Raw genomic sequence first — 23,735 nt, forward strand, 5'->3', positions numbered from 1 at the left:
CAACTTGGGGCCATGAGAGAGGTCGAACCTTCTCTTACTGATTTATGGTATATAGGAGGACACCTACTCTGTGTCTGGTTAAGTATAAGAGCCATTTGTTTAGATGGACCGCTGGACTCTTAGCACCAGCTTTGGGGTCACAGGGTCACATCTGGAACACACACACACACACACACACACTATGCACAGACTGGTACTCTTTGTTCATACCTGTGTAAGAGGTCATATGTTAATGAACTTATGCATATTCATGTAAGCTCAATAAAGAGCAGTGTTACGAGGGAGCAGACGAGAGCGACTGAGGTCAAGTGAAGGAACGGCGCTGTCACAGTTCTCTCCCTCATGAATTGTCTGGTTCCAGCGGTGGCTCTGTGCTAGACGACCCATCACCAGCTTTTTCCTGCTGTTTCCACTGGTTACCAGTACGTCGTAGAATCCACTTCCAGATCTTGTTGTCTTTAAATCTGTGAATGGATTGGCTCCATCTTATCTCTCTTTAACAAAAATAATCCAAGCAGAGCCCTCAGGTCTGCAGATAAGCAGCTTCTGACCAGAACTAGACGTAAAAACAGAGGTGAGCTTTATCGATGGCTGCAGCCAAACTCTGGAACAGTCGCCCTTCACATCAGGTCGTCACCAACACTCGACATGTTTAAAACCCGGTTGGAAACACATTTGTACTCTGTAGCTTTCGATTCTGACGAGTCTTTATAGTAATTACTGTGTATGTTTCCTATTTTATCTCTACTCTGTGCAGCACTTTGGCTCAACCTGTTTTTAAATGTGCTGATAAATAAATGTAGATTTCTTTGAATCAAACAGTGGAGCCGAGCTTTGAGCTCAGTGTGTAACAGTGTGTGTGTGAGCCATGTAATGTCCATGTGTGCATGCTGACTGCTCTGACCCCTCCTCCTTTCAGGGTGGAGCCTGCTGGAGTCCGATGGTTGAGACCAGGTCTGAGGAAGTGTAAGTGTGTTTTTAATGGGATTCATGAAAACAAAGCAGCACACATTCAACCATCTTCATCATGTCAGGAGTCATCATCAAAGTGTCAATCAATGAACAGATGATGGATCAATAACTGCAGCTGGATTGTGTTTGTTCTCTCCATCAGATTCCTGTCAACTCACAATCGACACAAACACAGTGAACACAAAGCTCCAACTGTCTGACAACAACAGGAAGGTGACACGTGTGGAGGAGGTTCAGTCATATCCTGATCATCCAGACAGATTTGATGTTCCTCAGCTGCTGTGTAGAAATGGGCTGACTGGTCGCTGTTACTGGGAGGTCGAGTGGAGAGGAGAGGTTACTATATCAGTGAGTTACAGAAGAATCGTAAGGAAAGGAAATGGTGAAGACTGTGTATTTGGATGGAATGATCAGTCCTGGAGTCTGCACTGCTCTGTGATTGGTTGCTGTGTCAGGCACAATAACAGAGAAACATCCATCTCCTCCTCCTCCTCCTCCTCCTCCTCCTCCTCCTCCTCTGTCTCTAACAGAGCAGCAGTGTATGTGGACTGTCCTGCTGGCACTCTGTCCTTCTACAGAGTCTCCTCTGACACTCTGATCCACCTCCACACCTTCAACACCACATTCACTCAAACTCTTTATCCTGGGTTTACATTCTATTCTCCTGGTTCCTCAGTGTCCCTGTATCCAGTTGATTATCTCTTTCTGTTATAGAAACATATCAGCTGTGTGGAATTTCATGCTAATATTTTTCCTGTTCGCTTCAGGATGCCAGAAAAACACAGATGATGAGTGAGGCTGAAAGTCCTTCATCCCGGTAGCCAACTTATTAAATAAAAAGAAAACTGAACATGAAGTAACAAATGATGTGATTTCAGATTAAAGTTCAGTTCTTTTTAACATAGAAAGGATGTACTTTTTGTGTGATGTACAAGGTAGCAGACTAACCTATAAACTGGATCTACAGACACAGACTCAATTATTGTTTGCTTTAGTCAGAATAAACTTAAATATTTACTTTGAAAACACTGCTTTTTGTTTCTGCAGGGTTGATGAGTTCAAGATGATTAAAACTTCCTGTAAGTACTCAAACTGTCCTCCCATCCATCAATCAAGAACAAAATCTGATCTTAAAATGGACCAGTGTTAATGTGGTCGAAACAGTGATAATCCATTACTGTCAAATGTATTATTACATTGTAGTGGAAGCTTGGTAAAAAAAAGAAAAAAACCATGTACTCACACCTGTGAGTTGACATTCCACCGTATCACACACTTCTATACTTCTGTTTATCTATCGTGATTGTTTTTTTAGTTTTTTGTGAGGTGCCCAGTTTCAGAGATGGTTTTCAGGTTATAGCAGACTAACAAATCCTCTTAAAATTGGCTCGGAAACAGGAAATCAAGGGGGAAAGCTCTGAAACACTAAAATATACACCCCTCGTATGCACATCATGAAAAGCTTGAAGGGGAGCGAATCAGAATTTAAATCACATTATTTATTTGGACCAATCCCCAGAACTATGAGCACACATCATATGGAGGAAAGCACTCAAACATCCTGTTGCTTAAAATAGTTTTTCTGCAAAGTGATCTTAGCTGTTTAAAATGCCAAATTCTTCCGATCTTCTCATTAGGTGTTTCCAGTGTAAAACCAGACACGCAGCCTAGTTTGTCGGAGGACAACACAAAGATGATCAAGGTGAGCTTTCAGATATTTGAAGACTCTCAAGCACAGATTGAACAAGCATTGGTACTTTTTCTTAACCCTTGTACAACAAACTGTCAGCACATTCATCATGAACTCATTCATCACTGTACACGAAGGCTTTGTCAGAGTGCATTCAGGTTTTGTTCTCATTCATAGTAAAATAGAATTTTTGGACAGTTGTTTACCATTCTTGCTACTTATTGCACAGGTGATTAACAACCTGCACAACACAAGTTTTTCTCCAAATAATGTTCAGGTATTTGTCCTAAAACCTCTAATGTTGCTGTTTTCAGTCAAGTTTCACACCTGAAGTCTACTGTGAATCTGCACACTTCTTCTACAGGTAAAAATATTTAAATCTGCATGTATATGTTTGTGTTACAGCTGAAGCTCATCAGACCTCTGCTTGTGTCCATGTGGTGAACTACATCGTCCCCCCCTCTGTCCTCACACTTTTCTTCTGTTGTAGTTAAGGAGTTATTAGAAAGTTTGTTCACTGTTAGATGTGGCCTCTCATCCTTTGTGTTAAAGTGTGGGAGGCTAACCAGTTTATTGATCTGATTTATTGATCAGGTTTTCATTCAGACTTCATACGTGTGGCCATATTGATGTAAAGGCAGGAGTAGTATTATACCTGCAGCTTTTTTGCCCCCCCCCCCCCCCCCCCCCCCGCATCCCCCCTCCCCTATCCCCTCCGCGTTCATGTGTGCGCGTGAACGGACTTTGCGCGTGAACGGACTTGTGAGTTCAGAGGTCATATGTGTTTACATGTGTTTAATAGCGTTTTATTTAATGAAACCATTATGTGTTTTAATTAAACTCTTTTTAAAGGATTGTATAGGTCTCAGAGTTCTGTTATTTAGACATAGATGATTTAATTTAACTGTTTTAGGGGTATTTTGCTTTTTTCTTTAGTGCTCTGAAACACACAGGGGGTAATAGTTTCAAACAGAAAGTTTTTCCACCTTCTAAAAACACATATTCACACACAGCATTTAATTTAACTGTTTTAGGAGCATTTTGCTTTTTTCTTTAGTGCTCTGAAACACACAGGGGGTAATAGTTTCAAACAGAATACCACAAACAGCAGGCATTCCTTTAGAAATAAACAGGGATTCTTAATTCTGCAACAGCTAGACAGAGGGGGGTTACAGTTAGACCCCCTACAGTCAGCAGAAGAGGTCATCCTTATCAAGAGCATCTCAATTGTACTGCCATAGTTTAATACAAACAGTCTCCTTTATCTTATGGCAGAGGGCCGGCGGTGCCAGGTCCATCGGAGCCACCAAAGCTTTTTCACCTTTTATTATGTGTGCCTATGCCAAGAGGCACACATATTACTATTCCTCGGATTTATTATTATTATTATTATTATTATTATTATTCAGTTTCCGCCTGAAATTTTGCAGCGAAACTCGGCCCGCAGTTTTGAGAGGTGTGTGTGGGGGGGGGGGGAGGGGGCAAAAAAGCTGCAGGTATAATACTACTGGCAGGGGAGGTGATCCAGACTGAAGAATTGAGATTTACAGGGCAGCTACAAGTATTTAAGTGTACCACAAGGTAATACAAACTATGACAAAGATGCAGCACGGTCAGCCACAGCCAAATACCTCCAGAAAGTAAGACAGGTACAGACAGCTGAATGGTAGGATATCAATAGATATGCCCTACTGGTCATCAGATACTGGAATAATGAGATGTTGGAAGCAGGAGATGCCACTTAGCCAGACCTTGGCCAGGACTTGAACATGCACCTGCTGCTTTTGGCTGCAGGACAAGTGGAAAGTTACCTAGCAACAGGAGGTGGGGTTACCTGCTCTATAAGGAAGGGCCAGAGGAACCACTTTCTGTCCTTCTCTGTGTAGCTCTGCTGTCTGTGCTTAAGGCTGTACAGCCCGGGGTTTTACTTTGCTATGTAAAACTCTGGGCTGTTGCTGTTCGTATGATTCAGTGTATTTAACTCTGTACCAAGAATTCTACTCTTTTTCAGAGGATCTTTTTGAGTGTATGTATTTTAATTGTATCTTTAAAAAAGGGAAAAAAAAACCGAACCTGGATCTGCACTGTTGGTGGGTTATCATATTGGCTTCAAAATATGAGACCACCGCTTTAACCTTGAAACTGAGGGAGTGACTCCAGGTGCAAAATCAGAGGGCTCAGTCAGACGGGCCTTGAGATTGTCACTAGATGGTTCACATAAGGAATATACTTTTTTCAGGCTTTAACATAATCATTCGTCTCTTTATTGTTTCAGTTTCAGGTGTCCTGGTCCAGGTGTGTTCCAGTGTACTTTGACTGGACTCATGTTTGATGTGAGTCAGGGGGCAGAGCTTCTGTACAGAACTGCCCAATGGGATGAAAGACTCCTTCAACAAGCCAGTAAGATTGCTGCAGGCCCGCTGTTCAACATCGAGAGTTCAGAGGATGCAATCCATCAGCTCCACCTACCACATTGTATACCAAAACACGGTGAGCAAACCACTCCTGATAAGGTAACTATAAACCCATAGTCCTTACAGTGCCACGCTACAGACTGCAGAGCTTATTTTCCTTCTGAGTTCAAAAGGAGATGTTTAGTTTATTATTTATAGTTTATGTTAGTTTATGTGGACTTCTGCAGATTTTAGGGATTTATTTGGTGTCCACTGATAGACTCAATCAGCAGAGAAAGGGAAAGCTGAATTCAAGATATTTCAGTTCATTAAATTGTTCCAGTCAGCCATGATAGTTAACCGGAGTGAACACTCAGTCCTCATTTACACAGCTTTACCAGACTTCAAGGTCATTTAAGAGTCATTTAAGGCACGAGCCAGCAAGTATTAGAAAGCAATAGAATTTGTTTCCATTCTAAGATCTTTATTTTGTGTTTGCTTCCCCACATGGCTTCAAACCACTGGTCTAACTATGATGATGATGATAATGCTAATGATAATAATTGTAGCGACTTCCACAGTCGCTAGAGGCTGGGGATTGAACCTATTTGCCTGACGCACTGTCAACTGTACACAATAATGCGAGAGGTGGAATTGCTTGCTTGTTTATTAAAGTTCTTTGAGAGTTTACAGAGTAATGTGATCGACTCGTGATTCAGACTCTTAAAACCTCACAGGCTCTAATGTAAGAAGGGGAAACTCGTGCTGCGGTCAACAAAAACTACGGCTACCAGCCCTCCTCTCTGTCAAAATCAAACCAGTGAATGACAGACTGACAACACCCCCTTAATGTCACTGCTAGCACCCACATGACTCCCGTTACACATCACCATAACAACCAAACGAATGAAAACCCAGTGATCATTAAAATTCAATACATTTAATTATGGCTCCTACAATAATAATGATAATAATGATAATGATAATAATAATAATAAACAATATCCGGACATGTCAATATGCTATCCGAGCAACTAATTTTTATTTTTACAGCACCAAATGATAAGAGCAGTTGCCTGCTTTGTATTTTAAGGTAAAGAACCTAAAATATAAAAACCCTGCAGTGCAACCTCTGCAGGGCCCAGATTTGGTCAGATCACCCACCAATCAAATGACCCCCTATGAGCAAGCACTTTGGCGACAGTGGGAAGGAAAAACTCCCTTTTAACAGGAAGAAACCTCCGGCAGAACCAGGCTCAGGGAGGGGCGGGGCCATCTGCTGTGATTGGTTGGGGTGAAAGAAGGAAGACAGCATAACAATCTAATAGCAATCCTTGAGCGTAGTGATCAGTGTGCTTCAGTAAAATTCTCCATCTGTTAAGATTCCTGTTGCTCACAATAAATACATTTACAAAGTAAAACATGCAGAGGAAACACTGCTGTGTTTACTGTAATAACATCTTTACAGCTGTTTTGGGGATCAGTTCACTTTTTACTCACAGCCCTCAAACTTTGGATGTGTTTGTTTGACTTTGAAGATTGATTAGGATGACGTCACTTGATGAAAGTTGAAAGTAGAAAAACGAGAAAAGAATCAGAGCTGAAAGCTCCTGTTTTATTTTCTCGTTAAAACAGAGGCAGTTTTTATTAAAGATATTTTTGTTAATTTCATAGACTGTGTGCTGCTCTCTCTCTCTCTCTGCTAATAGGAATGAATGGAGCTCACCCAGCAGTCTCTGTTTCTCTCTTTCTCTCATCTTTAGGCCACTAATAATTCAAATCGGATATTTTTATATTATTTATGTATCTATATAATGTTTAAGTGATTGAGTAGTCTACATTGGTTTTCACAAACCACAGCAATCATAAAAGAGGGGGTATTATTTTGTTTCACACATGTGCTTGTCATAAACTGAAGCTGTCGTATGTCGTTGAAACATCTATCATCCCTAGAGTTCCTGCGTCATAATAATGTTTGTCCGAGGTCAGCATTGAAGCTGACCAATCACATTGTTTGTGATGTTATAGCTTTGGAAAGTAGACGAAATGTATTTACATTAATCTCTCGTATAGCAAATTGATAGGAATTCCAGGTTTTTTCTTTAATCGTTTGTAGAGTATAATAAATATATAATTTAGAGTTCCTGTTAGCCATACCTCAATCACTACCTATTTCACTTGGCTAGTGATTGCTGTTAATAGCTACTGCTATTTAAATGCTTCAATCATAATGTGATTGGTCACTTGCGATGTTGATTCTGGACAAACATTGTTATGATGATGTAGAAACAACAGCATCTCATGAGTCCATGATGTCCACACAAAGGCTGTGCCTGATAGAAATAAGAAAACAAGACTTCACCACTGGCTTGGCTTCTCTTCAGCAGTCCTTGATTCATCGCCTAACCCAGGAAACCATCTCAGTGTTTTATATGTCAAATTAGATTAGCAATGTCATTGTAATGAGGTTTTGGGAGTCAAACAAATGTCTGCCTGCTCTGTTTTTACAGCTCTGCACTCCAACGGTTTGTCTGTCGTCCATATCTCTGATGGTGAGATGGAAATCCTCAAGCCCCTAAACATCATAGACACACATGTGATTGTGGAAGTTACTCACCTCTCTTCCTTTGGCCTCGTCTGGCCTTTGGACATGCTAATGAGCTTATGGCACCAGGAGAAAACCATTTTGGGCCAAGTTTTGCTGTTCCTTCGTCCACCAAACCCCAGAACACAGACGCAAAACATCAATGTGTTTCTCCTGCCAAGGAACATCCCAGTGAAAGAGGTGAACATCTAGGGAAAGTTATACTTTCACTTATTTCAATCCTAACTCATCTCATCTTTTTCAGAGCTGCTAACAGGAGCTTAATTCAGTCAATGTCCATCTTCTGCCACTTCTCAGATATCGTTGTCTTTACAAAAATCTTCCAGCTTGTCCTGGGAATCATGGGGAGCTCCCAGACTAGCTGGGATTGTATATCCTGTATGGATGTTTTATATCAGGTTCATGAACATGTTTTAAATAATACCACGGTACATTCCAAAGGGCGTTTATGCTGCAGAATAACCTAATGTTGTATTACAGATCAGAAATCAACACTTTACATCCTACTGACCGATTAACTCTCCATCTCACCACTGGTTTTATGACTGATTTAGATTTTTGTGGGGGGCTTTTGCAGAGACTTAAGTGGCCAAAGTTGTTGCTCACATTTATGGTTGTGTTTATGTTTCTATTACAGTGTGGTCTCATGTTTTATATGCAGTGCTAGCAAATTAAAAGAAAAAAACACAGGAATGTTTTTGGTGAGGCGATGATTGTTAGTGCATGGAAGGAATCAATGTTCCTGAAAAGGCCAATAACAATACTTACAGGTTCTGTTTATCGGATGTTTAGTTACACAATATAATATATAATGTACATAGTATAATGTTAAAAGGGTTTTCCAGTTACAATGTAAGTTACAACTGTAATATTTAAAGAAATTAGGTCACTGCTGAACTGTATATAACCACCATCTTTAACATTGTATCATTTCATCAAAGTGTTTATTGAAGCTGCTGGCATTATGTTATAATTTATATTATAGGGGTTATCATAATAAAATATTAACATGTTTATTACAGGTGCAGTTATAACTACTTTAAAATGATTGAGTTAAATATATATGTATCATAACTCATATCCTGAGTATATTGGTATAGTAAAATAGAAGCTGAGCAAAGGCCTGAGCAAAGCTTCTTGTGGTATTTGAGTTTGCCTAGTTACAGGTGACGGAAGGATGTCCAGTCCAGGGTGACCTCAAGGCCTTAGGTCATCACCATATTTGGAAGAGTATGCCACAAGGAGGAACCTCTATGTTACATTTAATTCTTAAAATACCTGAATGTTCTGTACATGCAAATTATGTGCTTGTAAACGCAAGAAGGGGCGTCACAATACCCTGATGTTATAAAAGCAATCTAGAGTGTATTTTGGGTAGAGATGTACAACTGTTTTGCAGTTTGCACCTCTCCACGCGGCGTGCATTCATTAAAATCAATTGTTTGAACGACCTCTTCTGGACTATCATTGTTTTACTCTCATCCTCAATTTCTGAACCCGTAACATTTGGTGCATTGGCCCGGGGTTGAGGGGGAAAGTTGGAGAATGAGACTGAGAGGGTCCAAGGTGCTCAAACAGGCAGACACGAGTCAGTGGTCGAAGTGAGTGGACATAAGCCGGCTTATTTAAAGGTAAGGCACTACCTGTTGAATTATTTCCAAACAGTGCTGAATTGGATCTGAAAACAAATTGAAAGTCTACTCACTGAAAATTACTGGTAAAGGTCTGTTTTTAATTTTGGTGAAGTTTTCATGAAGTTTACCGGTTGAAGTAATGATAAGGAAGTATAAGTGACAGTACTGAGTAATGAGAATAAGGGAATGAAAAGAGAATTAAAGCAGTTGGACTGCTAAGTGAACTCTTAGAATGATAGGGAATTTGGTCATTGTGTGGGTTCAAGTCCCATTGGTTATGCAACCCTTAAGAACTTTCTCGGAGGTGACGCTCCCTGCTGGATAGAGAAATTTATCCTTCACCTAGCGATGACTAGGGATAGTTTCGGGCAACATCCGAGGAGAACTGGGGAATCTCCAAAACTGTTGAGGGTTGTCCTTAATCTTAATCCTGTTTGGGTTAAGATTGTTGTTTCAAATTACTCTAAATTATCTTAGGACGGGAGCGGGGCTCCTAGGACTGCATCAAGTTCAGGGGTGGGAACCCCCTCCCTTTTCCAGACGTGGGAAAGGGTCCTCCGGCGTGAGGGTATCCCAGGTGGCCACTGCCAATGACTTGGGACCATTGGTTTAAAAATAGCCCCTGGTAGTTTACCAGGTTGTCGTCCGGGACGGCATTGTGCAGTTTTTGGTCAGTAGAAACCCGGTTTCGGGCGTGAAACCTTAACTTAAAACTTCGAGAAAGCCTTGGCTGTGAGATGCCACAAATAGAGCTTCAGGGAAAGTTTGGGTTGGTTAACGCTTTTAAATTCAGGTAGGACACTAGCAATCGGGCCACCGTCGGGGACGGGATAATGGCTAAATTGGTCGCAAAAAACTCAGGGAGTTTTCCGCAGGGCGGTTATTATTAAATTTGTCGAAATTTGGTAGGTGTTTTAAAGGCCTAAAAATCTCTGCAGTTGTAAATATAAAGACGTCTGTAATATAAAATATGAGATCTATGAGTAAGATCAGTCTCTGGGTCAGTAATGCACAGCCGGATGTGCACTGATGGTGTGTGTAAATGCAAATGAGCAGTGGGGACGCGCAAAGAGGGTGGTTTCAGTTTCGACAGTATTGAGCGTTTTGCCAATTTTCCTGTATATAAGAGGTTGGTTTTGCTTATTATGAGAGTATGAATACAGTCTGAATATATTAGTGTGGATGTATAGTAAATGACTGAATTTTGATAGATGTATATTTTGTGAGCCATAAATGTTGGTGGGCTTTATTTTTCAGTTATGTGTGTGTGGGGAGAAGCGGTGAGGACGATGAGAGGTTTCAGTTTTCTTTTTCTTTTTCTTTTGACCTGCTCTTTCTGAACATGGAAGGCATGTCCAAAATACTCGTATGAAAGCGTATTTCGAGTGATTTTAACCGTGTGAATGCTGTCAGTATTTGATTTGAGTGACTCTGCATGATTTGTCTGAGTGAGCGGAAAGTGGATGTTTGAGAGAGAAAAGGCAGTGTGTGTGAGACGGGTCATGGCGTCTGAAAGACGTTAGAATATTTAAAAGTGTGTATGAAATATATTTCTTTTTTGATGTACAGTAGGATGTTTTACGTCTCTGTGTTATAATTTCTATGTTTGTATATAGGCTCTGTCTGCCACAGGCACTGCAGCAGGCTGGTTATTTTGAGAGTGTGTCTGTGTCTATGTAAATGAGACGCCTGTGACTTATTTAGAGTGACATTTCCTGTTTACTAATGAGTGGCTAATGACTGACTGCAGAGCCTGGGTGAAGGACGACGTATATTTTAAGGGAAGAATTGGGAAGAATTGCTTTTATTTCTACTATGTTGGCATTACGGTTGTTAAAAACGATGACTACTTTATGATACATGTCTGTCTCATTTTGCATGTGTGCGATTGGCTTTCAAATGTAGTTTTGTAATGTAACCTGTACACTCCATGGAGGAAACAGACCATGGAGTTTTGGAAGAAGATAGCAGAGATATGACTGGCTTTACGTTTAGTCTTGTGTTGACTCCAATAACGTATGGTCAGACAGGGCTGGTTGAAACACAGGTGCGTGTTTGCTATGAAATAGGGGCCACTGACCATGACTCAAAACACAAAGGCTGTGAGATTAAAAATTACTGTGAGTAACGGTTTGACTTTTGACTAGGGAAATAATATGCTTACTTTGGGGTCTATGAAGATATTTGACTTTGAGTGATGTTATGAGAGGTTGAGTTTATTTTTCTGTTTAAAAAAAAAAAAAAAAAAAAAAAAAAAAAAAAAAAAACACATAAGTATATGCACTTAGTACACCCACTCAAGAAATGATTGTGTGACTGATGCTACAAAACTGACCTAAAGAAGCGTGATGTGTGTGAGTGAAAGAGCGCTATTTCAATGTGTGTGAGTGAAATGAAGGCATATGGTTTTTAGATAGAATTACTGATTATTTGTAGACTGATTATTAAAAGGGAGTCTCTGCAGAAGCTGTAGAAACAGGAAACCGTGTGTGTGTGTCTGGGACAGGAAATGCATGCCCATAAAAGGGAAGCTCACGGTGACAAGTGTGCACCCAGAGTAGGGAGAGAGATTTAACTCTGGGCAGATGAAGCAAAAAGGGAGGTTTTAAGATAAACAATGAATATGATACTAATTATATGCTTTAGTGTGCCAATACAGGTGGACTCTCTCAACGTTGCAACCTTGAGTTCAGCAGCAGAAGAGTAGATTAAAAGAATTGGGAGAAAATAAGCCAGTCTTTGGCTCGAAATTGTGCAGCTTGAGCTCTCACTTTGTCCTTGACCCCGAGAAGAAACGCAAAGGACAGCCAATTTCCTGATGAAGACCGATAGAACATTGTGGACGTGAAGAAGTAACGGAAGCTAAAAGACAGTGCAAGCGAAAGCAGTAACACTGACAACGACTGATGAGTCCAGCAGCATGGGAGACAGCACGTGATGCAACATGCATGCTGGTGAAGAACAGCGTGATATGTCTGCTTGAAGGCACTGACTGTCATATTTGCCAAGCTTGGAGCAATCTTGGAAGAAAAAACTGAAAAGATGAATGGAGAAGAAAACAGAGCAAATGAAAATAAGACTGAAGGAAGAGGAAATACTGAAAGATCAAAACAGAGAAGAAACACACTGTGTTTGCTGGAGCTCTGAAGCCCGAACAGGACACTGTGAATGGAAAAGGACCAGTGAGAGATGAAGCTGGACGAGTTTGACTGCGAGAAGATAGGAGATGATTGGATTGAAATTGAACCCTGAACTCGGGATCGTTTAGGGATGTCCACCACATCACAACAAAGAGGTAAACAATACAAAAGGTAAAGATAATCAAAATAACTGACAACTATATTAATGAATAGAAAACACACATATACAAATTGTTACATGTGAGATTATTTTTGAAACGAATCAGAAGTGAGATAGTTTGAATCTAGAGCTCAGTGAAAAGATGCATAAATTAAATATGAATACATGAAAATGCAATGAATACATAAGGATGCAATGAAGAAGCAGCTTACACTCATGCAATGAAGAAACTGCTTACACTTAATTAAGATGATCACCTGGCATGCAATTAAGAAACAGCTTACACTTAGTGTATATTGACATGAATACAGGAGAATGTAATGAAGAACGCAATGAAGGCATGCAATGAAGAAAACAGCTTACACTGCATTTACATGACCACATAACGCAAGAAAGAACACGCTTACATACATGACATAATTGGTATTTTTGAATAGAAAATGAGAAATGGGTCGTTTAGGCGTCCGTGATAATAATGAAAATGTTTTAGTTTGTTATTTTCAGGAGTACAGCAGACCCGCACCAATTCTCCAGATCCAGGAGTCTGAAGAAATTACAGGTTAACATGAATGGATATGTTAAGGCAAGTTTCTGGTTGAATTGTTTACAGTGTCCAGGAACCTGACAGCAAGCCCTAACTGGTGGTGGAAGACCAGCAGGGCTGTGATTTAAGGTGGGGAAGTAAAATTTGGGTTAGTGATTCGGGGACGGAGAAAACTGACTCTGTAACTGGAGAATGGGAAAGTGTCTGTGAGACTGTGAAGCCATATATGCAAAATAGCACACACAAACATACGCAATGAAGATCGGCTTGCTACTTGTATGAGTGATAGAATGGTGTGAATGTTGAATAAACTGATTAAACTAGTTTAAAAGTGTGACTTAGGAGTGCTTTGCACTGACTGATGAAAACAAGGGATTAGTATAGGAAGAAAATGAAAATAATTAAATAATGTGATGAAGTGTAATCATGTATTTCTCTTGCCAAGTTAAATTGTTGAGTTATGGCTGAGTATGCAAAAAGTTTGAGAGCTCGTGTGAATGTCGACAGAGGAGCTGGCTGTGTGTGTGTGATTGAGGCCTTAAAGGAGGGGTAGATTGTTCAGAGGTGCAAATTTGGTTAAGAGGTTTTAAATTAGTGTTGACATATTGTCAGAACGTGCTTATTTGTTAGGTTAAATGTGAGTTTGGTACAATGCTTAAAGGGGGATATTGTGTACGAAACGGTGTAGCTTTTTACGTTTTGGGTGTGTTCTATGGGTGAAATATAAGAGTGTTGAAGATTTTGAGGTTGTTGTTTTATTTTTAAAGAGGGAGTTTTAATAATCATGGACATGTTTAAGGGGTTTTGTAACAGTGCAGAAAAAACCTGTCAGGTGATTTTGTTTGGTACTTTGATGAGCTAATACTCAGCTCTCTTTTTTTTCTCATTTTTGTTCTAAGCAGGCCTGCAAAAGAAAACAATGGATAACGGCGCCGACAATAGTCTCAGGAAAACAAAAAATAAGGTGACCTTTTTCTGATTACAATGGGCGAAGGAAAGAGGCCACGTGTGGGGATCTGATCAGATTGTGAGTCCCTGTCTAAAAGGATTGCAGCGAGCCAATCCAGTCCAAAAGTATAAAGAAATATTTTCCTAGAAACGACTAAAAAGAAAATAAATGATTATATAAATTAACTGAGTTTACTGAAAGTGGAAATCTGATTATTTGTGCGGACGTTTACCACTACCAGATGTTAATGCGTGTGAGTGAATGTGTGGGAATGGACAGGTGAATGGACGGACCAGGCAGACCATAGGTTGGACCGACTGGACCCTGATAAAAGACTGGACTCAGGTTGAACACATGACTGATAATTGTTCTGTTTTAACTTTTGTTTTATAACACAGGTGGGATCATAAGTGGAGAAGGTGAGTATAACAGGTGATGTTCTGGTTAACACACAGGTTTGAAGTTCTGGAGCATTTATACATAATGCGATAGGAGTAAACTTTTGCTTTAATTCCCAAACCTGAGTGAAGGATTTGGATTTTGTAACACATGAGATGTGTCACAAAAAGGGGGGTGTTAATATATGCGATTAGCTACATGAAATGTGCTGTTTTAGGGGTAATAAGCAAATGTCTATGTGACCTGTACCTAACAACCTTTGTGATGATAAACTTGTTTACGACTTGCTCTCTTGTAGAACATACAGAATTAGAAAAGGGGAACTTCAGCTCTGAGTTTAGAGCTTGAAATTAAATGTGGGACTTGAAAAGAGGAAGCAAATTTGGTACAGGACGTACTTGAGATGATCAGACGAGAGAAGGAGAAGGTCAGGAATAGTTTAAACTAAGATTGAGAAATTAAATGGGGAAAAAGGGGGTGTAGCTTCAGGGCAGCTCACAGCCTGGCGTAAACGCAAGGTGCTGTCACACAGCTTAAGTTATTTGGTTGATTTATTTTATGACAAAATAATAAGGAAATATTAAAAATATACAACACGTTGAGAAGATCTCTTATGTTATATTTTAGTGTTTAACATGGAAGATGCCTCTCTGGAGCTTCTCTCCTGATGCTACTCCAACAAAAGAAGTTTATTTACAGAGACTATGTCAGCTCCCAAACAGACAACAACAAACCAGGACTAGCAAAAAACAATATGAATATAAATAATAACAAATAAAGAACAATACAGAATCCAAATCTGAATCGAAGAACAAAATAGTGAAATGTAGATTATTGGGTTTTTCTCTGTATATATGAAGCATTTGTAATGTGCATCTGCTATGAAGGCTTGTAGAGGCCAGTTTATAATCACAAACAAGTGCTCAGCCAGACTGAAAAACAGGAAGCTTTAGTGCACAAGGCATATTAATAAATATAGACACAAAAAGAGGAACTCCCCATATAAACAACGTTCAAAAATGTGTGAAGTATAAAGTACCGAAATAACACTATATAAGTCACAGTTGATGATTCTAATGTTAGAGAGCTCTTGCAACTGGCGTCTGAGCTGTGCACGCTTACAAACACACATGATTTAAATATAGGCCAGGCCAAAGGCCTGGACTTGATGCAGCTTTTAACTTTACGGCTCCTAACTTGCAGGAATGGCTGGGAGTGTAAAGAATGAATGCAAAACATGCTTACAGACACAAACATGACAGGGGTTTATTTTACAGGGTAAAGGTGGACCACAGGTTGCTTTGTTTCTGCTTAGCAACTACTGAGGTAAAAGGTGTTAAAGTTAAATATGCAATAAGCGAACAGGAAACATGTGAGGGTGAGCCGGGTGAAACAAAATGCTGTAGATAATGGAAACTTGTCTAACGGGCATTAACCGTAACTTTTGCATGTTATGTATATGCTTGAAACCAAAAGAGGCGTAAATTCTGATAGAAACTTTGAAGTGTGTTTTTTAGCGGAGAGTCAGGCTGACATGGGGATGGTGTGTATTTTACTCTGTGTTTAATAAAACTAAAAGCGTTGCTCACACATATAAAGAGAATTGAGATTGAATAAAGTTAATATAATGGATAGAGCCCAGAACATGATAATATATAAGTGAAATCAAATGAAATGTGGGAGTTCACTCTTATTGGGAAAATAATTAGCCAAGAAATGTGTATTGAACTCTCCACATATATTGACACTGCGCAACTATGAGTGGGCCATGGAATCAAGAAACTGTTACATATCTACATTAAACTAGCCAACAAAGACTCACCACAAATGATGTAGGATGTGGCCCTGTAGCGGGGGCAGAAAATAATTTGCAAATCAGGGATGTTATGTTGATTATAATATGCTTACTTATGTACACACACACACAGAAGGGAAACATTTCAAAACAAAACAAAAAACAACTTCCCTTATCCTGTCAAGCACAGGAGTAAAATAAAAATCTTTTTGGGCTGAGAAACTTATTAAAATGTTCCTTACCACTACATGTTTATTGTATGCAATGATATTAACCATGGCTGTGTTGTATACTGTTTATATTGTGCAGGGTACTCCAGACCCCTTGTCTGAACACGGAGGCCAGTCCAGTCCAGCACTTCCTGAGACTGTAGTTGCTAAAACGGGATCGGTAGAAAGACAAAAGCGCGAGGTGTCAGGTAAAGGTGATGAGTGTCTCAGCAGCAATAATGGCATAGAGGTGAATTATGTTAAAGGGTCTACCAGCTCATTCACGTTTGATTTGTGTAACGTCATTAAGTGTACAGGAGCTAATAGTAGTAGGAGAGCGTATGATGTACAGGTCAGGATTTGAGAGTATATTTTTTGGGTAACGCCTAATCAAAATTTTGACCGCATTTGGTTCACTAAAACCTGCTGAGACTCTCTAACCTCACCAGGGACGCCATGATGGGGTTGGAAGAACAATTGGGTCCGAGTTTGCTGATGGGAGTGTAAAACCAAATGACCCTTGACGTGAGAGGGGAGGCGTATGCGCCAGGTTCGGAGACATGTGCGGCACTTTTATCCCTATAATACTGCCCCAGATGGCTCAGTAACCTGACCTCTGGTGGGTCTGAAGGTTTTGTCTAAACCAATGCATGAGCACTCAGGTATCGAAAATCCGCTGGCGTCCTGGATGACATCTGTGTTTGGACAATGGAAAGCTGTGGCTATGCCAGTGATATGTTCATTGGCTGTATTTTTGGGAATGTTGGTCATCGCTGGTTGTTGTATCATTCCTTGTGTAAGAGGACTGCTGGTAAAGGTAAAGGGTTGTGAACCCTGGCTGGGTTGAGGGCATCTATAGGATGAACTTAGAACCCATAGAGCCGAGCAGGGAGTGATGTAACACGAAGTGTGGTGACATTCCTGATTGGAATGTCAAAAGAGGGAATTGTAATATTTAAAGAAATTAGGTCACTGCTGAACTGTATATAACCACCATCTTTAACATTGTATCATTTCATCAAAGTGTTTATTGAAGCTGCTGGCATTATGTTATAATTTATATTATAGGGGTTATCATAATAAAATATTAACATGTTTATTACAGGTGCAGTTATAACTACTTTAAAATGATTGAGTTAAATATATATGTATCATAACTCATATCCTGAGTATATTGGTATAGTAAAATAGAAGCTGAGCAAAGGCCTGAGCAAAGCTTCTTGTGGTATTTGAGTTTGCCTAGTTACAGGTGACGGAAGGATGTCCAGTCCAGGGTGACCTCAAGGCCTTAGGTCATCACCATATTTGGAAGAGTATGCCACAAGGAGGAACCTCTATGTTACATTTAATTCTTAAAATACCTGAATGTTCTGTACATGCAAATTATGTGCTTGTAAACGCAAGAAGGGGCGTCACAATACCCTGATGTTATAAAAGCAATCTAGAGTGTATTTTGGGTAGAGATGTACAACTGTTTTGCAGTTTGCACCTCTCCACGCGGCGTGCATTCATTAAAATCAATTGTTTGAACGACCTCTTCTGGACCATCATTGTTTTACTCTCATCCTCAATTTCTGAACCCGTAACACAACATAGATGGAACCAGTTAAAAAGAGGGTGCTTTATCCAAACCCACCAAAATCCTTTTCGTGATTGCTGTGGTCTATAGCAGGCTGCCACAGTCACCTATTTTGGCATTTAAAAAAAATCAACATGTGTAAAAACACCTGCCAACTACTTGCTGAACTGTAGAGAAACCTGAGAAAGTTCAACGTGAAACAGAGATTGTTAGTCGTCTATTTAAAAACTACTCCTTACTGCTGCAGCCACTATGGTTTAGATTTCCGGTGTACTTTGCTTTCTTGACAGTTTCACTGCCAGCTACAGTTTCCTTTACATGTCCCAGAAAACAAAGACAATCCATCAATATATGGATAATTGATGTGGGGATTTAAAACTACTGAAGATAAACCCTCAAATTACATTTGTTATATTTTAAGGTGAGTTGGAAGCATGGATATTCCAAACACATTCCAGCATCATCTGACTGTGAATTCTTCCAAGGTCACAGATACACTGTTCTCTGTCCAGTCGCCAGTAGAATCCAGCCTGCAGTGAGTAATTAATCTCTTTGTGCTGGAACCCTTTGTCTCTGACATTCTTCACTCTGAGGACTCTGGGTGTGACAGGAACACTTGCACTGTGTTTGCAGGAGAAAAAATTTCACCCTGATTTTGGACCAAACTACCATCCAACATTTGAGGTCCGCCTTCCTGCAAACACTGAAGAAGTGCTGATAACAGTCCAGGACCAAGCACAGACAGAGGTCTGGAGATGGGACACTGATCTGACCGGTAACATCTCTAATATCACTCCACCTAATCCACTAGATCAGAAATAATTAGGAAATGTAGTCCACGTGGCTTTTCATTAATGATCAAGGATCAAAAGCAAGTATTCTTCCTCCTTCATTCTTCTCTTCTTCTTCTTTTGGCCACTCTATTTAAGATCATCTGTCTCATCTCCATATCAAGGTATCATATCAAGGCGTGACAAGGTATCCTCCTTTGTCACGCCAACCCTCTGTACGTCCTCCTTCACTGTATCCATGAATCTTTTTTGAGGTATGCCTCTTTTCCTCTTGCCTGGCAGCTCCATCTTCATCTTCCTCTCTCCCTCCTCTGCACACGTGCAAACTTCTCAGCCTCTCTGACAGGGAGCTACCCTGCTGATGGACTTGTTTCTGATCCTGTCTGCTCTCTCATGATAAACATTAAATTAAATTGTATCTGCTGATTTTGAATTTGTCTCCAGCCACGTTTCATGATTCATGCTGTTATTGGTCGAGTGTCTGAAGATCAGCGACGTTCATTGATGATTGATTACCTGCAGAGATTTCTCTGGATTCAACAAAGCTTAGACTGTTCTGTTATCAAGAGTCTCTCTTCTTTTTTGCTTGGTCCTCAGATGTTCAGAGCAGAGACAATCAGCCAAGGCTCCAGAGCCTCCCAGCAGACAAGCGTCTGTTCTCAGTTCGGATTCAGTTTGTGGAAAAGGTGTCGGATTCGACTCTGAACCAGCTGCTGGACAGGCTGCTCCAAGAAGAAATTATAACTATGGAGGAAATGGAAGCAGCCAGAATCAAACCCAGGGCTGAACGAGCTCGAGATGTTATTGATGTGGTGCGAAACAAAGGAGAAAGAGCCAGCTCATTCCTGATTGATGCTCTCTGTGAGTTGGATAAACACCTTTTTGGCAGCCTCGGCCTCAGCTAAGGTGGAGCTTCAGCTGGATCTAAACATTAAATGCTTCACTCATCATACATCATCATACTTTTAAACTGATGGCACATAAAAGCTTTGAAAAGTGTATCTCAGGACCCATCCAGACCCGCCCACTTCATATTGTGGTATCAGTGGTTTTTGTCCACAGATTCTTGAAATTGCTGAATTTCACTGTTGCTAGGTACCATCCTGCTGTGTCTGCTTGTGAGTTACTTCCTGTGTGCATATGATTGTAATGGCATGATGGCAGCTGAAACCCAAAGCTGTGGACTTGGATTTGGCTTTATTTCTGCTTGTCTTCATCATTGCCCTGTTGGATTATAATTCTGTGAAAGACAGTTGGTTATGGGTTCCATGTATGCCTTGCCTGCTAGCATCTTGCACCCTGCTGTTATGTGCTGGATTGTCTCATCTTTACACAGCCTGCACCTGGGGTCTTGCCTGGTGTGATAGACCCCAGCCTCTATGGATCTTGTACTCAGAGCTTGTTCTTGTGCTGCCATGATTAGTGCCTCCGTGCTGTCTTTCAGTCCAGCTTTGTCCAGCCACTGGTAGGATTTCTGGATATCAGCCACCTCCTCTATCTGCCGGTGGTACATACCGTGCAGGGGCCTGTCCTGTTCTTCCATAATGGTGCCTCCTCTTCCTCCTCATTCTTGGGTTTCTGCTGCCTGAGGTATTCACTGAGCACGCAGTCGGTTCGGGCCATCTTTGTACGGTTTTTACTAAATTAACTACCTTTAATTTAGCGAACTCCCACCGTAAGGGTGTGTTTTAACTGATGAAACTGTGTCGTACTCAGGCTCGGACATCTGATTGCTGCCTTTTATAAGTTTTATTTCACAAACTAACACCAGTACAGTAACTGTGCCTTTACAGAAGCCAGGTAATCAACTGAAAAACACGAAATAAAACAACCATACAACATTAACAAAGCAACATTATTAATCACAGTACAGTTTAGTAATAGTTATATTTATAACTTTGACATGTTACTTAGTTAACACAGAAACTCACCAGCTCGGCTTCATCAGTTATAACAGCAATATCAATGAAAAGAAGATCCGGCAAGTAGGGGCTATGAGTGACCGTTAACACCATTCCAGCCCCACATAAATCCGTCTTAAATAAATGTGTCATTTAAAGCAAACATGGGTCCGGTTGATAATAAAACACAACAAAGCAAATTGGCATGTTAAAAATATGGAAAAACAATCTTCGTGATGTATTCGTGGATGTTAGTTGTCTCATCCTGGACTGTGGTGCTAACACTTACCAGTCCCCGGCCTCTTTCCTCTCGCTTAGCGTACAGCCTAAGCGAGAGGCTGTACGCGCGAGTGATGGGCTTGGGGTGAAACCCTCCATGCATAGTCAGGAGCTTTCTATATTGGCCAAACACAGAAAAGTGTTTTTGTCCAGATGAGCCCAGAGAAGAAACACGAGTGTTCACAGACATCAGAAGCTCAGAGAGGTGAAACATGAGGTTGGAGTCCTCGTCAGCATCCAGAAGAGCTGCTGTGAAACCCTGAGTACTCATGACAGACTCTGATGGCACAAACACATCATGATTCAAACATGAAGACAAACATGGAGCTCCTGATCCTCCTGCATGAGAACAAGCTGACATGAGCGCTGTGTCTGAGAGTGTCTCCCTGTCACAGTGACAAGAACACAGCTGCTGCTCACAGTCATTAAACTGACCTGAGGTCAGCTGCTAGCACGTCTCTGTGCTCCTTACATATGAACCATGTGACCTCACATCAGTGCTGTGGATGACTGTAGTCATAGAAGAGTAGAGCTGTAGCAGGTGGTGTGAGGAGGAGGAGGAGGTGGTGTATTCTAGTTAACGCAGTACTGAAACACTCCAGCAGAGGGCGCTGTTAAGTCCTTATTGTAACACAGTTACTGTGTGCAGTTATACTTCATACATAATCTGCACTGATTTCAATCAGACATGCTGTCAGTAAATGATTGGTTTCTATTGATTCTACTTCCTGTTGACTAGTTTGATGACAGTGAAACAATCACAGCTGATTGTGTGATGATGTAAACTGTCACTGTTACATTCAGTGTGTGTGACATCATGTTAGTGCAGGCTGATAACAGCCTGGTTATGATGCTGTTAGAAACACATGAACGTGTCCATAGATCAGTGTGTGTTTAACATGAGAGCTTCAGCCCTGCTGATGTGTTCAATAAAGACATGCAGGAAAACTGATGAGACTCTGAAATAACTCTTTATATTTATAATGTAACTCTGCATCAAAAGAACAACAAAGGATCCCAGACAGGTTTATGTGAACAAAGACGATTCTGATGTTTCTGTGTTTCTTTTTTTTTTTTTTTTTTTTTTTTTTTTTTTTTTAAACCTGTCCCGTTTGGTTCTTTTGCCATCAGAATTATTGTCTAAAGGCGAAGAAAGATGCCCAACGGAATTACTTTACCAAATGGACCATCCCAGCCTTGCCGTAATGGTCCATTTGATTTACCTTTTATTGTTTATTTTATTTTATTTTATTTTATTTTTTTTACTTGCTAGATACGGGACAGGGGAAAAGAAAAGGGAGAAAGAAAGAGGGGGGAAAAAACAAAACAAAACAAAAAAAAAAAAACAGCGGAGAAGAGGGACGGGGATAAAGGGCAAAAAACAAAAACCAACAAAATAAGCAGACAAAAAATACATATATCGATCACCTGGATCACCTGTTGAGAAAGAAAAAAGAAAACAAGCAGAAGAAAACGAGAGTAATAGAATAAACAACATCACAATGATATATGGGAATATAACACTACATACTTAATATTAAACATTATTGTGCAGCACGTAAGATCGACAGCGCACAGTGTGCTTTGAGGTAGGAGCCAAAAAGGGTGTAGTTTGTGTGTGTGATCACCTGTGTGTACACCTGTGAGCATGAGCGCGCTTGTATTTAAAAGGTTCCTTAATGTAATGATCTGCTAGAGGGTGTGGGGGGCCACAGTCCCATCCTCCAGGGCATGAAGCAGGTATGGAGGAGATCAAAACTCCAGACATCCAGAGGCCCCCAGAACACAAGAGACCAAGGAAGACCAACAGAGGGGCAGCCGCGCCACTGTCCCAGAAAGAGCTGAGGAGAGTCCCAGATGAGGGATCACTCAGCAGCCGCGGAGCAGAAGCCAGGGGGGGTTGCAGTGACGTGCCCGTGAGCTCCGCCGGCAGCCAGCTGTGCCTGAGTGACCGAGCCCCAGGCCGAGAGGCCGAGGGCACCCCACCCCCGAAGTGGCCCGAGCGAGCCCCAGGTTCCAGGCCCGGATAAGCAGCCACCAAGGAGTGAGCCGGTGTGTACCTGGACGCCCACCCCCGGACACAAAGAACCACCAACGCATCGATGTCTGAGGGCGTCTGCCACCGGCAGGGGAAGTGGTGGGGGGAGATAGGCCTCCAAACCTTGGAGGGCCTGAGATGTCCCCAGAGAGGTGGCGTCTGATACCCAACCTGACATATAGACACAGACATACAGGCACACTCAAATACAAACATCCATTCCCACCCTCATGCTCTCATAGGCAATTACTCCACACTCAACCAACGTGGAGACAGACATAAAGAGACGCTGTACACACAATCACACTCCCCAAGCGTACTCTAAGAACCGGGTCTAGGTACCCTTGCCCCTGGAGGGGGAAACTGCACCCAGACCCACGTGGTGTTACCCTTTTCCCTGCAGTGGGGAGAAGCAGACTGCCCCGACTCCGCAGCAGCAGGGAGGCCCCACACACCAGACCCCAGTCGGACGGCCAACTCCTCCTCCTAGCCCCCCCGCTCCAGCAGGCCGCAGAGACCGGGGGTGTGAGAAGACTCCAAACCTCCCTCTACCCGCTCATATGTAGTGTTGATGTATATGTGTTCTAAGGTGCAATTAAAACCCAGGAGGGCATGGAGCTACCTGCCAGAGAGCAGCAGGTAAGCGCATAGCCCCTC

The 23,735-nt window shown here is 41.2% G+C and overlaps 2 protein-coding genes and 1 long non-coding RNA gene across 3 annotated transcripts in view; all 3 read left to right on the forward strand.

Annotated features, from left to right (window-relative positions):
- LOC134622834 (uncharacterized) overlaps positions 1-23,735 on the forward strand; it is an 822,926-nt gene that overhangs the window by 66,431 nt on the left and 732,760 nt on the right. The window lies entirely within an intron of this gene.
- Positions 1,986-3,026, forward strand: LOC134624447 (uncharacterized). The gene is made up of 3 exons (XR_010093554.1): positions 1,986-2,051; positions 2,610-2,674; positions 2,977-3,026. It is a non-coding gene; the product is annotated as an uncharacterized LOC134624447 (long non-coding RNA).
- On the forward strand, positions 4,265-19,830 carry LOC135932533 (uncharacterized). The gene is made up of 5 exons (XM_065470013.1): positions 4,265-4,302; positions 4,938-5,152; positions 7,566-7,840; positions 18,703-18,844; positions 19,458-19,830. The coding sequence occupies exons 1-5, from the start codon at positions 4,265-4,267 to the stop codon at positions 19,763-19,765; spliced, it is 978 nt and encodes a 325-aa protein (XP_065326085.1). The 3' UTR covers positions 19,766-19,830.

The sequence above is a fragment of the Pelmatolapia mariae genome, linkage group LG3_W (genome assembly GCF_036321145.2).
Source record: "Pelmatolapia mariae isolate MD_Pm_ZW linkage group LG3_W, Pm_UMD_F_2, whole genome shotgun sequence".
Taxonomy (NCBI): domain Eukaryota; kingdom Metazoa; phylum Chordata; class Actinopteri; order Cichliformes; family Cichlidae; genus Pelmatolapia; species Pelmatolapia mariae.